The 15948-nt window shown below is 43.7% G+C and overlaps 1 protein-coding gene across 2 annotated transcripts; it reads left to right on the forward strand.

Annotated features, from left to right (window-relative positions):
• Positions 1-8809: 8809 nt before the first annotated feature.
• IL20 (interleukin 20) lies at positions 8810-11577 on the forward strand. 2 transcript variants are annotated; one of them, XM_025430074.3, is made up of 5 exons: positions 8810-8980; positions 9276-9341; positions 9457-9609; positions 10209-10283; positions 11274-11577. In XM_025430074.3, the coding sequence occupies exons 1-5, from the start codon at positions 8822-8824 to the stop codon at positions 11349-11351; spliced, it is 531 nt and encodes a 176-aa protein (XP_025285859.2). In that variant the 5' UTR covers positions 8810-8821; the 3' UTR covers positions 11352-11577. The 2 variants fall into 2 exon arrangements, with proteins under 2 accessions (XP_025285859.2, XP_035574763.1); XM_035718870.2 differs by lacking the exon at positions 10209-10283.
• Positions 11578-15948: the final 4371 nt, after the last annotated feature.

A 15948-nucleotide genomic window follows, 5' to 3' on the forward strand; every position in this document is an offset into this window, starting at 1 on the left:
GGGTTTAGAATCCAGCTTGTACGAGGAGGGATGTTTGCCCCAGCATGCCTCTAGTCTGGATGCCTCCACCCGGTTACTTTCCTAGACATGAAGAAGATTCTGTGCCTCAGTTTCCTTATTTGGAAAATGAAAAGAATAGTCCTACCTACCTCATCGGTTGCCTGAGGGTAAAATGAGCTCATATTTTATGAAGTATTCAGTGCCTGGCATTCAGTAAGTGCTACAAGCAACAGAAGAGCCTCCGGTCACGCTCTGCTGCTGTCCTGTCTCTGCCCCAACCCAGGCTGAACTTCCCAAGAACCCTAGCTCCACCCCTGGGACAGAAAACAATCTTCTTCTTGCTCCTTCGTCTCCACCCCTACCCCATCCCCATCTGTGGGCCCTGGGACCCACAGCGGTTTTCCAGGTTTGGACAAGTCCAAGATCCACTAGTGTCCATCTCTTTTTTTCCAGACTTGCTGGTATGGGGGCAGCTACACCGTGAGTGGCCGCACTCAGGATATAAATAGGCCTTGAATAAATTAGTGTGTGCATGATGCAAAGCCAATCCCAGCTGTCGAGGTGGCTCTCTCGGAGGAAACCTTGGCTTTGCTTTTTGAATGCATCTGCTTGGTAACCCTGTTTCTAGCCTGGAGCAAGGAGTCAGTTTTCCCCTCTGCTTGACCCCTCTGGCTTTGGTTTTGATTTTGCCCCTGATTGTTGTCTTAAGGTCTTTAACTCCACATCCTGAAGCCTGAAGGTCAGTGCCTCCCATCCCTCTCCTGGGCCAGCCAGCCCTTTGGGTATCTTGCTAACCGAGGTGCCTCCACACCTGGGAGCAGCATGGTCCCGACTGCAGGCTACGGCACGTCCTCTGCTCTGACAAGGCCAACAGCAGCACCTTCCCTCTGGGGCAGGGAGTTCTCAGGTGTTTTGGGCCGGGAGCCCTGTGAGCAGGAAGAAAGAACCCAAGAACTCCTGACTTCACCTTTTCCTCACCTTCTCAGTCTTCTCTCTAACACGTCCACACCTAGCCCACCAAGAGTACAGTGTAACTGAGGCAGAGAGCAGACCACGGCCACTGGCGGTTAACCCCGGAGGACTGCGCCGAGGCACTGGGTTTATGCCCGGGGAGCCAGAAACCACGTCCGATGGGACAGTTGCTGGATGTCAGAGATCTTAGTCTCTGTGAGCAACCAGTGCCTGAAAAAGGGCTTTGAATCTAGTTGGGGAAATGAATCAGTAAGCAAGTCGGCTGAGCTCCTGCGACGTGGGCAATGTTGACCCAAGCGTCACTAAAGGACACTGGTCATTAGTTCTTAGAAATGGAAGGTTTCAGAGTGCCACGGCCTCAAACTGATGTTCACCGTTCATGGCATTGGCCCTTTTCAACCTTCTTCAATACCTGCCACCCCTTCCCCACCCAACACCCAGAGGGGAGCCCTCCCTCACATACTTCTAGGAGTGCCCTCTACTTCAGAAACTTTGTTCTAGCCACAGCACTGGAAGGAGCAAGGGTCCTTCTGCTCCTGCCATAGGCTCTCCATCCCCAAACCTCATAAAGTCATTAGTTCTTCAAAGCCTTTCTCAAACCAGACTCTGTCTAAGAAACCAACTCAGATAAGAAGTAATCTCCAGGGCAGCCCAGGTGGCTCAGTGGTTTAGCGCCACCTTTGGCTCCAGGGCATGATCCTGGAGATCCGGGATCGAGTCCCACGTCGTGCTCCCTGCATGGAGCCTGCTTCTCCCTCTGTCTGTGTCTCTGCCTCTGTGTTTCTCATGAATAAATAAATAAAAGCTTAAAAAAAAAGAAGTAATCTCCATGCCCACCCCCAACCCTGGGTGCCTCTGCTGAGCGCAGACTCTGAATTTTCTAGAAATATGCTGATAACAAACAATCTCTCCCATCACCTCCATAAATAACCTGCTTCTTCTCCCACTTTGTGTCATAATTGTGGGTCTTTGCAGCTGCCATTAGAGCCAGGGATCTTGTGCTCTGGACCTCTTTGGTATATAGCAAAGCCTATGGACCCTACTCAGAATCATGTTTCTAAATGCATAGAATACATAGGTTTACAAAAGAAATCAAACTATCAAAATATAGAATGATCATAGGTAATATATAATAAATGTGCTTCTTTATTCATACATTAACAAGACTCTCAGCAGCAGGCAGGCCTGCAAGCTATTGACATTGCCAAGTAGTGATGAGTATAAATGATATTTTGAAGTGTCTGAAACAACAGTAATGTTATGCAAAAATATTTATGATTTTTTTCAGTGACAAAGTCACAGATACTGCTAATACTATTGTGTTTTGTATTCATTTCATATCCCCATAATCAAAGAAAATGCTAAATTTTGCTCAGAGGTTAAGGGAAAGAAAAGATGTGTTTTTTTCCCATCTACCTTCTCCCAGGTTAAGATCTCCCACAGTAAAGGCTCCGTTCCTCTACAAGGCTCAGAGTCCCACATAGAGGTCTCAAGAGACCAATCTTTTCCCTTGGGTGCCCTAGGACCATCCAGCTCATGCCCACACATGGAAGTCTCCATGCTTGTTTGTGGAATTAAAAGGCAAAGAATTAAGTTCATCCCTATTCCTCTAGATGAGGAAACTTAATACAAGGCCATGTCTGGATTTTTGTTCCCAGATTTTATGTCCAGGGTGGGGTTTCCCAGGGGTTCCCACTTTGCAGGTAGAGGCTCGGAGGTGTTGGCCAACTCTGGGGACCCAGCTATGTCAGAGGAAATCTCAAGAGAAAGGGTGGCAGCAAGTCAAGTTGATTAAACAGAGCATGATGGAAAAACGCAGGAAGAGGAAATGACGTCATCCATTTTGTAGGCTCTGAGGACAGGGAACTGAAAATGTACGCTTCAGATGGTGTCTGCTGCTCCGCCCATCCCCACCCCGCGGGGTGGGGGGGGGCCAGGGGAGGTACCAGAGGCCGCAGGCTGGGCAAAGCTCCCACACTGCAGGCCTGGGAGTGAGAATGGTGTCTACCTGCCTACCCAGGGAAGCAAGGCTCTTCCTTCAGCAGAACTTGAACATCCAAGTGTTTCCCTCCAAGGTGATGCAACTGGGCAGGAAGCCCACGTACTAGCAACTGTGACGTTGTTGTAGATAGGAAAAACCCTGAGCTGCAAACGCAGGACTTGCCTTGGGAAAAAAGGAGTGGCTGGGTTTTACTCTTGGTTTCTAGAAAATTATTTCCTGCCCAAAAATGCCTTGGTTAGGAAGCTGAATTTATTTCATAAGGAGGGGTTCTTCTTTTCTCTTCTCTGCCCAGCTCACCTTTATAATTACACTGGCACCGACTATATGCTGACTTAAAACCCTATTTCCTAGAGTTATCTTGACGGGCTCATGAAATGTACCCCCCACTTCTTCACCACAGCTGCATCATCTGCCAAGCATGTTATTTGATCACTAAAATATACCAAGCACGCTGCTGCCCTTGAGGATCTCATGGTTAGTACAGCTACTTCCACACCTCTTCCCCCTCTCTAAGACCTTTCACTGCTCCTTATTGCTTCAGTGGCGGCACTAGGGGTGTGTGTGGAGGTGGTGGCTGGCGGCGGCGAGGACAAAGAATCACTGAAACAAAAGGCAGAAATGAAAAGGACTTAGATCACTTAATTAATTTCCCCATAATGTACAGATGAGGAAATGGAGATCCAGAGAAAGGAAATGATTTCCCCAAGACCACACAGCGGGCTACAGGTAAAGCTAGAGCTAGAAAGTATCTTTTTAGATTCCCAGTCCAAGTTCACATTCCTTGGCATGATGTCCTTGATGATAAAGCCGTATTTCCAACCAGATCTCCTATTGCCCCTCTACACAAAATCCAGCTGCAGTCAGCTAGGCCATTTGCTAGTCCTCAACTACACTGCGAGCTTCGCTACCCTAGTCCTTTCTGTCCTGAAAGCCCTTTGTTGGACCCCACTCTTCCCTATCTTTACTGCTTCGAGTGGATTTTCTAGTTTGCTTATCTAATCATGTTGCTCCTTGCTGGAAGCCTTCGTAACTCCTTGCTGTCGGCTAAATCCAAACTCCTTAACGTGACCACTATTACTTCTGACCTCAAACCAGCTTATCTTTTACCCTTATCTCCCTGTCCTCCTGTCTCTCTCTTGATTTCAGGCCATCTGGTAATGATGGATTGCTTTGTATGTCTGTATTTTTAGGTTCAGCCAAGCTTGAGATCCTGTGGCTTTGGGATATAACATGAAGAAGACATGATTTTAAATCAGTATGTTCATTCAATAGTTATCAGGTATTAACTGAGCATCTACCAGGAGCCATTGAGTGTCGGGACCTCAAAGATGAACATAGAGCTGTCAGGCTAGTGAGAGATCTAGATATGGAACAACAACAACAACAAAAACCCTGCAGTTAACTGTGATAAGTACAAAAGAAGTATATGCAAGACAGAGTGAAGGCCCATAGGTGAAAGGGACCAATTTTTCCTGGGGAATGGGGGTGGAGAGAGAGAGAGAGAGAGAGAAAGAGGTTAGGGTGAGGCAGAGACAGTTTTATAGAGGAGGAGAGTCAAATTGGTGTACAGAGTGGAATGGGACCTATTCGGTGAATTTTAAGAGAAAAAAGTACTTCAATGTAGGGAAAAGAGAGACTCAATTATTAAAGTAGAATCAGAATTGCACATGAATAAGTTAAGTTGATTATACAGGTAACTTCAAATAAAACAATTGGGTTCTTCTTGCTTAAAGGAAAGGAAATGATTACCATGAGAACAGCTTATATTTTCTGAAGGTTTTGACTTCAAGTATTCGTGTCAAACCATGTTTCTCATTATTTTAATCAAGGTTGTGGATGATCATGGGAGATGATTTACTTAGCAACAATGATGAAAAACAAGCATGAGCTCAAGAGGTATTTAGATTAGATATTCACACATATTTTCAACACTTTTCAAGCGTTACAATGAAAAGTTATAGCCTTCATTTTCAAGGAACTTTAGGAAGACATTAAAAGACATTAAAAAGAATGTTCTGACCCAAAAGGTAGAACAGCAAAGAATCATAGTGAAATTGAATATCAGAATTAGAAGGGATCCCTGGGTGGCTCAGCAGGTTTAGCACCTGCCTTCGGCCCCAGGGTATGATCCTGGAGTCTCAGGATCGAGTCTCAGGATCGAGTCTCAGGATCGAGTCCCAGGATCGAGTCCCAGGATCGAGTCCCAGGATCGAGTCCCGCATCGGGCTTCCTGCATGGAGCCTGCTTCTCCCTCTGTGTCTGTGTCTCTGCCTCTCTCTCTGTGTCTCTCATGAATAAAATTTTAAAAAAGAGAAGAAGAATTGGAAAAGATCTTATACATTACCTATTCTATTGCTCTTATTTTACAGATATGTAACTGAAATCCAGAAAAATGAAATAATGGGGAAAGTCATCCTATAAACCATGGCTCAAATATAGGACCCCAGAGTCTTAGTTATTAAGAAACGAGCTGAAAAAGGGTATCTTATAATCTCTACCAACTTGATAGTTTTCAAATCATTGTGTATAGTTAATCCTAGGTGCTTTGATTTAATCTTACCTGGAAGTGTTGTTCTGCTTGATGGATTAATCCCTGTCTGAGAAAATCTTTCAGTGTCATTAGGGAGAAAAGGCTAAGGTTTATGAAACAGATGGCAACATTAGACTCTTTCACCTGCCAAAGAAAAATCTGCAAGTAGAAGTCAGAGAAGGGCTGGATTGATGTGACCCTAAATAGTTCAAAAATAAAGAATTGGGGTCCATTCTTTAATAATGAGTGAAGGGAATGAAGGGTGGTCATTGTTGGAGAGAAATTATGGAAATAACAAATGCAAAGAAGAAACAGAAGGAGCTAGCCCAGTATCTGGGCTGGGGAGAAACCTGATTAAGGAGAACTGGATTTAAAGGAGGGGGTGGGGAGCCTGGCAGGCTCAGTTGGTAGTTCGTTCAACTCTTAATCTCGGGGCTGTGAGTTCCAGCACCACAATGGGTGTCCAGATTACTTAAAAATAAAATCTTAAAAAACAAAAGTTAAAAGGAAGGGACAAAAGCACCTCTTAGAATTCTCTTCTGTAATTCAGTAATCTTTCCTGCTTTGATTACCATTTTCCTTCTGGAAGGGAGCAGGGAAGAAAGAGGCACCATCATTACCTAAAAACTCTAACCAGGAGTCTCCTAAGAAGCCTTCTTTAGGAGGAAGGTGTTGAGGTAACACAGCCTGCAATTAGTCTGCCTGAGGATGGGAGGAAGTGCAATGCCACCAGAGAAATTCCAGGGGAGTTTCAGAACTCACCTGCAGGAGCTCACTTCCTTTATGTGACATATATAAACCACTGGAAGCTTCTGATTTGAGACCAGAAGCAGCAGGAGACCAGAAGCAGCAGCCTTTCCTGAACTCGGGTAAGAGAACTCCCTTTCTCAACACTATTCACACAGTTCTGGGTATCGGGCTAGTTCTCCCAATCACTTACCCAGGTGTGTTCAGGGCTACATCTAACAGAGCACTTTGCAGAAGAACAAAATGTCCTAAGGTGGAGAATTGTCATGTTTATCTTCTCACACCAGTACCTAGCACAATATTTAAGATGGTGCTCAAAAAAATGCTAATCGAATTTTGGATTTAAACTATATTTACTATACATCCCCTACACTCAGGGCAACTAACATCATTCTCTTAAAAATGAATTGGTCACTCAGTATATTTTAGATGTATAAATCACGCATCATTTTCTTTAAATTTAAAACCAAGTTTCTGAGGTAATGTTATTAGCACCATTTTGGGGGCTAAAGAAACAAAACACAAAGAGGCGCATTTACCTGTCCAGGGTCACGTAGATGTAGGGTGACTAAAGCATTCAGGTTTACCTGTGACTTCTCCAGCTTTAGAACAGAAAATCTTGTGTCCCAGGACCCTCCTCAGTCCTGAGCAAACTGGGACAACCTACTTCAATGGGAACATATAGCCAGTATGCCTCAGCATGGCCCTGTCAGATTCCATCTTTATTTACAATGCTGATATGTTGTTCATTATGTATTTTTTAAAAATTAATTCTGATGTTGCATTAAAATATTATTTATCTTGATTTTTGCGACTTCGGGTGCCCCCATCAATTTTGTGCTTGGGATGAGTGCTTCCCTTCCCTCACCCTAATCCCAGCCCAGCCCAGCCCATTATAATTTATTTTAAAACTCAGCAGACACTATAAAATGCCCTCCTCTGGAGCAGCCTATCTCTTTATATATATATATATATTTTTTTTTAATTGGAGTCTGATTTGCCAACATATAGTATAACACCCAGTGCTCATCCCATCAGGTGCCCCCTCAGTGCCCATCACCCACTTACTCTATGCCCCTGCCCACTTCCCCTTCCACTATTCCTTGTTCGTTTCCCAGAGTTAGGAGTCTCTCATGTTTTGTTGCTCTCTCTAATTTTTCCCACTCACTTTCTCTCCTTTCCCCTATAATCCCTTTCACTATTTCTTATATTCCACTTATGAGTGAAACCATATAATGATTGTCCTTCTCCGATTGACTAACTTCACTCAGCGTAATACCCTCCAGTTCCATCCATGTTGAAGCAAATAGTGGGTTTTTGTCCTTTCTTATGGCTGAGGAATATCCCATTGTATATATAGACCACAGCTTCTTGATCCAGTCGTCTGTTGATGGGCACTGAGGCTTCTCCCACAGTTTGACTATTGTGGACATTGCTGCTGTGAACATTGGGGTGCAGGTGTCTCGGCTTTTCACTGCATCTGTATCTTTGGGGTAAATCCCCAGCAGGGCAATTGCTGACCTATTTTTAACTCTCTGAGGAACCTCCACACAGTTCTCCAGAGTGGCTGCACCAGTTCCCATTCCCCCCAACAGTGCAAGAGGACTCCCCTTTCTCCACATCATCTCCAGCATTTGTTGTTTCCTGCCTTGTTACTTTTCACCATTTGGAGCAGCCTATCTCGAGAAGAAATGAGTTCCCTTCCTGCCTTTCTTCTCCTCTTTGGGGGAGCCTGGGCAGAGCCAGGAGAGAGCACCCTGGTCATTCTTCTCAGATGTCTGACCATAGTCTCCCTGTAGAGGGTGCTGTGGAGCTCAGACACCTCAGGAGGGAGAAGTGTTAGGTGTAACTGGGCTAACTGCCCATCAGATCTTGACTTTCCCTGGCAGGAGAATTATTATGAAATCATTGATTTTCTATTTGCCTTTGGGACTGAAATAAATCTATTATCCCCAAATAACCAACCCAATTCCAGACAAATACCAAACAGCTAAGCTCTTCTGCCCTGGGGGTAGCCATAAAATCCACAGACAATTTTATCCAAGTGTTTTTGGTGGCTCAGCAGCAGCTCCTGTGAGATTTTGTTTTCCTGCAGTTCCCCTGCAGGCCTAAGGGGACCAGAAGAGCGAGCTACACTGGCATTCTGGAAGGGAAGACTGTATACGTCAATTCGCCAAAACAAGTTTTAACATTTTCCCTGAAATGTAATCCTCTGTCTATTCACAGCAAGTGCCTGCTGCTCCAGGGCTTACCTGCTGGGCAATGACGATGGAGCTGGGTTGGGGACAGAATAAAGGAGTCAGGACCTGTAGCACCAACTCACACTCAGACCCTGAACAAACACCCGTCTTTTCTCGCAGGAGACTCAGCAGCTTTTCTTAGTAAGTTAGATGAATGGGCCAGACTGTCCAAAGCCAGACAGAGCTATGAAGTTTCACCAGGGGACACCTGCGGAAGGCATGTCCCTGGTGACTGGATTGGCTTCTTAAGACACGATGTTGGGAAAATCAGTAAGTCATTACTTTTCCTTTGAATTCCTAGCTCCTTTGGTCTTCAGATTCTGGCACAAGATGAAAGCCTCTGGTCTTCCCATCTGCCTTCTCTCTGCTGCATTTTATCTCTTCTGGACACCTTCTGCTGGGCTGAAGACACTCCATTTGGGAAGCTGTGTGATCACCACAAACCTTCAGGAAATGCGAAATGGATTTTCTGAGATACGGGACAGTGTGGTGAGTGAGGGAGGCAACCCCTCCCTGCCCCTGTGGCTGTCTCTCTCCTTCTCTCCTTGTCTTTCTCAGTCCTCTGGCAGCCCGGCAGTGTGATCACAAAAAGAGATAGGCTGGGGACTCCTGATCGGGGAGGATGTGTCCCCAAGAAGTAGTTGTAGTTCATAATTTAAGAGTGTTTTGGAAAGGGATACTGTCCATTGGGCCATGTGGCAGGGAAAAGAGGAGAGGTCTTGATGTCTAAGACCTGGCAGCAATCACTGACCTGTCCTTTGTTGCCTTGCCTTCTTCCATTTAGCAAGCCAAAGATGAAGTCATTGATATCAGAATCTTGAGGAAGACTGAGTCTTTGCAAGACACAAAGGTATGTGTTTGGTCCCAAAAGTTCTGGGAGGAAATACTGTTTGGAGGCATCTCCATCACCCTGGGTCTTGTCCCGGGACACCTTCCCCCCACCAACATACTAGTCTTCTTTGCAGCCTGCAGATCAGTGCTGCCTCCTTCGCCACGTACTGAGACTCTACCTGGACAGGGTATTCAAAAACTATCAGACTCCTGACCACCATATCCTCCGGAAGACCAGCAGTCTTGCCAACTCTTTTCTTACCATCAAGAAGGACCTCCGGCTCTGTGTGAGTAAAGGGTAAAAGCATCCATTGCTGCTTCATCCATAACTTCAGTGACTTAGCAACCAAGCTCTTTCTTGCCTCCATTTAATGGATAAAAAAGCTGAGTCCAAAAGTTCTCATAATCTGTCTTGTAGTGCGTGACTAGCTAATAAGAATTCAGTTTTACTGAGTTTTGGGTATACGCTCCATGCAAAAAAAAAAAAAATCTAAATAACTACAAAATGTTATTTGGTGTTTATGATAATTATCTATTATGCATGAAATTACACTTTTCTGTAGGTGAAGGATCCTACCACATATTAGTGTATCCTGTGTCCAGGTAGCTTCGCAGTAAGCCATTGGACTCGATATCAAGATAAGGTCTGAATAGGACCTGGGGATCCAACAAAGAGCCCCATATTTGAGCCTACGAAGCTGGCCTCCTCATCTGGTTGATCATTAGTTTTATAATCTCAAATGATGAGGTCTGAAAAGACTTTCTATAGGAATGGAGTATGTACAAGAATGCAGATGAAAGAGTTCTCCTTACTTTATGACAGTGGCAAGGGCAGAAAATCAGAATCTTTAATAAAAAATCTATTATTCTGTGGCATTCTTTTCAGCATGCACATATGACATGCTCTTGTGGAGAGGAAGCAACGGAGAAATACAGCCAGATTCTGAGTCACTTCGAAGAGGTATAGGAATTTGGGCCTTGGTTGGGATGGGTGCGTTTTTTAGAACTGAGATCACAGATGGGTGGGATGGATATTCATACTGGTAGAAACCCTGTAGTCCCCAATAGCCCTCTGAGGTCATGTGGACCACCCCTCTCCTTTAACCCAGAGGACATGCATCCAGTCTCCAGAAGTGTTGCTGTCCCTGGAACACACTCTGGGGTTCAAGAGGGAATGGCCCTAATTCCATCAAGGCACTTGAGACATCTGGATCTTCCAGCTGTACAAACAAGAGGCAATTGTTTTTCAAAATTCACCTACTTACACATGCCCTCAAAAGCACTCAGTCACAGTCTCACACATGTCTGTGCCATGCTGTTTCTCATTTCAGTGCCTCAGCACATCTGCCAGGAAGGCCTGGAGTCCTCTGCTCACTGACTAATCCCTATTCATCCTTTAAGACTCATCCTTGGCATCACTGCATCTCTCAAAGCGAGGTGCCTCTCCTGTCATCCCATGGGGACTCCATCCTCTGTCCACCACACTACATTTTAGTTGTCTGCTTCTGTCTCCCTCACTAGACTGAGGGAGGTAGGTAGGGATTGTGCCTCTCATCTCTGAATCCCTAGGCAGCCCAATGCTTAACACAATAAATATTTGTTCAATTAAAGTTGCACAGTAGTAACCCCTACACACACACGCGCGCGCTCACACACACACACCTTTAACAACAACAACAACAGCCTAATTACTCTATCTCTGTGATTCAAAAGGCTTGAGTTGTAGTATGAATTCTCCCCCCAGGCTTCACTTTTTTCTATGTAATGGACTCCATGAGCTCCCTGACTCTTGGGGATCTTGAGATTCCATAACTGCTTTTGGGCTCTCCATCTTGAAAAGAATATTGTGCTTACAATCCCCTGCAGACCTACCAATGAAAGGAGAGGATGAACCTAGGAGCATATGTTGTCTTTTTATGAGAGGCTCACCACAGAAGCATGTGTCTTTCAGCTTACACCTCAAGCAGCAGTGGTGAAAGCTTTGGGAGAGCTGGACATTCTCCTGCAATGGATGGAGGAGATGGAATAGGGGAAGAGAATGATGACCCTACTGGCAGTAGTGCTGGCCAAGAGTTCCAGTCCTTGGAAGCAGGATCGCAAACTACCAACTCACTGCTATATAATTTAGTGCTGGGTCACCGCGTGTGTTATTTATTTATTTATTATTTGCTTCCTTATTGTGGCTATCCTCATGTGTTCCCACCCTTAATTTAGCCAATGGTTTTATAAGATTTTAATAATATCTTTTCTACTATTGGGTGTATTTATTGGTTAATATATTTATTTATTTTTTTCTATTTAACTTATTTATTTTTTGTATGTGAAGATAAGACTTATAAAAAAATTTCAAGGATTGTATTTATAACCTGACTACAGGTTTTCGTAAACAAACCCTCTAAATTCCAGAGGGGTGGCTAGGGTTGTTATTTATTTTATTAGATTAAGGACTTGTTTACCGACTGCCAAGATTCTATGAGATATTTAAAAGACAACTAATGGCGATTAAGTGTGGGTTCTGGAAAAAGTTCTGATGTGAAATTGGAGACTTATTTTATAATTACTGACCACCCCCACTCAACTGCCCAACCCTGTGCTATTATGGAGTCTGTATGGTCAAAATGTATTTCTACAAATAAAATTTTCTTTGCATTATATCTTCTTGGAGTTTGAAAATGCTTCAGGAACAAAAACAATGGTGGGGAGACCTTGAATCTCATTACCTAGGGACTTCTGGCTTCTCTGGGGAAGAACGATGCCAATGGGAACCTCTTTTCTCTCTTACTGAACGCATTCCCAATTCTGTGTCTTAGTTGACCCACATCTCTGACCCCACGACTCTGCCCCTTTGTCCACATAAAGGGACTGTGACCAAGTGAAGAGCTTCAGTCATCCCTGCTTTATCCTTGTTGGCTTTGAGCACTGTCCTTTTTGACCTCTTGTTCTTTCTCACTTTTGTAATCAGACACTTGATTGCAACATGAATTACAACAGACAGAAAGCTCTATTATAAAGGTTAAAAATACGCAGATGCAAAGTGTAGTTTCTGGGCCTTGCCTACGTTGGGCTTTTCTACTTTCTATTCTGGCCAGCTCCAGGGTCTAGGTTGTTTCTGGATCGAGTCTTTGTGACCGTCTATTAAGCCGGTGTTCTCTCTTCAGGCCCGTTTCATGTTGAGCTTCCCTGAGCTCTTCTGGCATGGGCTCTTTGCCTCCTTCCTCCCCACTGCACTCTGACCCAAACCCCCCGACTTAGCAGTTTAGTTTTCCCAACTTCGTGAACAGCAGACTAATGCTGATGCCCTGGCTCCCAAAGCTGGCTCCCCTCACTGCCTCTGGTTTCTGTTCTCAGTCCTCAGTTTGGGCCTTGATGAAGTTTAAATGACTTTATTAATTTCTTTTTTCATTATACAAGTAACAATTACCCAACAGAGAAAATTTGAAAAACACAAAGGAATATAAAGAAGAAAATTTAGATCACTTATTATCCACTCTTAAATATTTAGGTATATTTTTCCCAGATCTTTTTTCTTGGATCCAAATCATGACTCAACCCTCATTACCTGAGTGATTTTGGATGTAAAACTTAACCTTTTTGAAATTTGGGTTCTTCCTCTGGAAGACAGGATAATGCCTACCTTTCAGGTTGATGGAAGACATGGTTTTTTATTCTCCTTTGAAAATAAGACATATTCTGCTTTCATATTCCACATAATTATCACTCATTTACTATCAAATATTTACCATCTATCTTCTATCATATTTTCCAGCTACAAGTCTCATGGTTTTCTCTGACCAGTCTGAAAAACAACTTAGCTTCAACTCTCAGGGAATAGTTGAGGAGCCAATCTTAATGAACTCAGTGTTAAAATTGGAACAACTACCTCCAAAAGACATTGGATAGCAATGAGGAGGCTGGTTTTATCTTTGAAGGGTATGAGTATTCCAAAAGGGTGTGTTACAGGTTGATCCCACAGCTAAGGATAAAATTCATCCATTTGTTTCCTGGGAAACATTTCTGACTCTTCTGGAAATCTGAGCCATGAGAAGCCTGGGCCTTTTGGGACTACACATTACTGTGTTAGCAATGACTTGTTACCTCTTTGCCTATTGATTCCTCTCCCCAGCAGGACCCATCTCTTCCTCCAAGTCATTGCTTGACCTGTCATATCATTGTACCAACAACAGGGAATTCAGCAGTGGAGAGGTCAAGTCAGGTTATGGGCAAAGGAAAAACTTCATAAAGGTGGGGCTGGTAAGGGACAGACTCTAAAGAATGGTTTATGTTTGTCACTTCCAACTCCAATTATTAAAATGATTATTGTCATGTATTAAGTACTCATCATGTGTCAGGCACTGTATTGAGAACTTCACATATATTATATTATTCAATCCTCAAGACAACCCTGTAATAAGTAGTATTATTACCAATTTGCAAGGGACAAAGTGTTCAGAGATGGCAAGTAATTTGTGTAAGGGGGCAGAAGCAAGAGTTGAAGGTGGGCACCCTGATACCACAGCCCTATACGTTTTCTACTCTACCTTTTGCTTTTCCAACAATGGAATCTTGTGTTCAGAGATACGGCAGGAAGGAAAAATGTGTGATGACTTCATTGAGACATGAATAAAAATCCTGACTTTGACAATCACTATCTTGGGCAAGTGACGTAACTATCCTTAGCTTCTTCATCTGCAAAATGCAGGTTATACTACTTACTACACTGGGTTGATGTAAACACTAAACAAGATTGTCATAGCTAACTTGAACAAGCACTTATTATATATTAGCTATTGCTCTAAGTGTGTTATAAGTACCCACTCATTTAATTTGCATAAAAGCATGATGAGATAGTTGATTATTCCCCATTTTACATATGATGAAGCTGAAGAGCAGAAAGGTGAAGCATCTTGTTTAAGTTCACGCAGCTTACAATAATTGAGGTAAAATATGAACACAGTAGGCAGACTGGAGAACCATGCATCCAACCACTTTACCTCACCAGCTGGACAGAACGTCCAGGATATAGACAGTCCTTGATCAACAGAAGGTCTGGCTATAGGGGAGGTTCTGCCTTGAGAAGAAGGTGATGAGCCTTCCTTCCAAGCTGTAGTGCTAACTCTAATTTCTTGGTGCAACTACTCTCTATGACATCTATGTTGAGCATCATTGTTGAGCATCATGGGAAATGACATCATTTTCCCATGGTCTAAACCTTGTCTCCTCAACAAGCAGAGCGTAAGTGCCTTTGGAGGTCACAAGATAAATGTGCCCAACCTCATGTTGACCTATCAGTTCTGGTTACTCTGTCCTTTTGGGTCTCAGTTTCTGCTGAGAGATTGAATATGGTCAGTGGCTAGACCATATATAAAAATAGAATTCTGATCTACAATCTGCAGCCCCGTAAACCAGCTCATTGCCCACAGTGCCCAGCCCAGGAAGCCAGTCTGCTATCTATAAGTTGGATTTGTATGAAGTCAGACTGCTATGCAGCAACGAGCCAGGAAGCCAAACAGTAACCCCTGTAGCAATTGGCCCCTTCGTGTCCAGGATTTGATTGATAACTGACTGATTCCCTATATTTTGTTCCAATTTTCAACTTAGCATGAACCAGAAAAGCCAAATATGCCCTCCTAACCAATCGCACAGGATGCCCTGCTTCTAGTGAGCCCACTGACAGCTTCCCCATGCCAATCAAGGCAAACCCAAAGACTTCCCTGTGGTCCACTATAAAACTTTCGCACTCCTTCGAGGCCTTAAATCTGTGCCAGAACACAAGTGACAGTAGCTGACTTCTTTACTGTAACAAGCTCTGATTAAATAGCCTTTGCTTGTTCTCATTTGGTTGGTCTTAGTTTATTCCACACTGCATTTGTAAAATGAAAGTGTAGAAACAGGTAATTCTGAATTCTAGAAACCAGATGTGCTACAACTGACTTGGGGGATCAGATGTAGCTGCTGCTGCCTTCTGTTGCCAGAAGGAGTTTGCATGGCTCCCACATCACCAGGTTTGGATTCAGAATTTGGGGTAAGCGCATCTGATTGGCAGGCCTAGAGGGTGCTGGATGCCAGGAAGGTTGGACAAGCCTTCTCTCTGGTGGGAGGTGGGCTCCTTCTCAGAATGAAAGCTAGCTCCCAAGCCTAGAAATGAGATCTGGATGGAGAGTAACTCAAAAGAATACAAATGTCCACTATATCTCTCATTCTCATCATCATTTGGGGTTGCCCAAAATCCTTAATTTTAAGGGTCCAGGCTTTCACCAGCATAGTCCAATGTGATTTTGTCTGCCTATATCCCTCTCTCAAAAAGATGGTGAAGGAATGGACCATTGTCCTGCTGGACTCAAGTTCTCTGTAGGACAGGACTGTGTCTTTTCAGCTTTTTAGCCTACTCTATCTCAGTGTAACATTACATTTTAAAGACTTTATTCAAAAGTAAAAAGATAGAATGTGTGTAATGGCAATATTTTTAAAAATACCAAATGAAATTACTTTTTCTATATATATGACTCTCAACTTGATTTTTTTTTTCCCCTGAGTTAAATGCTTTGGCTTTTGCCAGAACACAGATAACCCCCCCTGCTCCCTTGCCGATAGGAGGCAGCAGGGCAAATGGTAAAAGGATGACTGAA

The sequence above is a fragment of the Canis lupus genome, chromosome 7 (genome assembly GCF_003254725.2).
Source record: "Canis lupus dingo isolate Sandy chromosome 7, ASM325472v2, whole genome shotgun sequence".
Lineage (NCBI taxonomy): Eukaryota > Metazoa > Chordata > Mammalia > Carnivora > Canidae > Canis > Canis lupus.

Excerpts from the sequence above, each read along its gene's own strand:
- IL20 (XM_025430074.3), top strand. The coding sequence starts at position 8,822 with ATGAAAGCCTCTGGTCTTCCCATCTGCCTTCTCTCTGCTGCATTTTAT. Across the intron at positions 9,342-9,456 it reads AGTCTTTGCAAGACACAAAG|CCTGCAGATCAGTGCTGCCT; the intron begins GTATGTGTTTGG and ends TCTTCTTTGCAG. Across the intron at positions 9,610-10,208 it reads AGAAGGACCTCCGGCTCTGT|CATGCACATATGACATGCTC; the intron begins GTGAGTAAAGGG and ends CATTCTTTTCAG.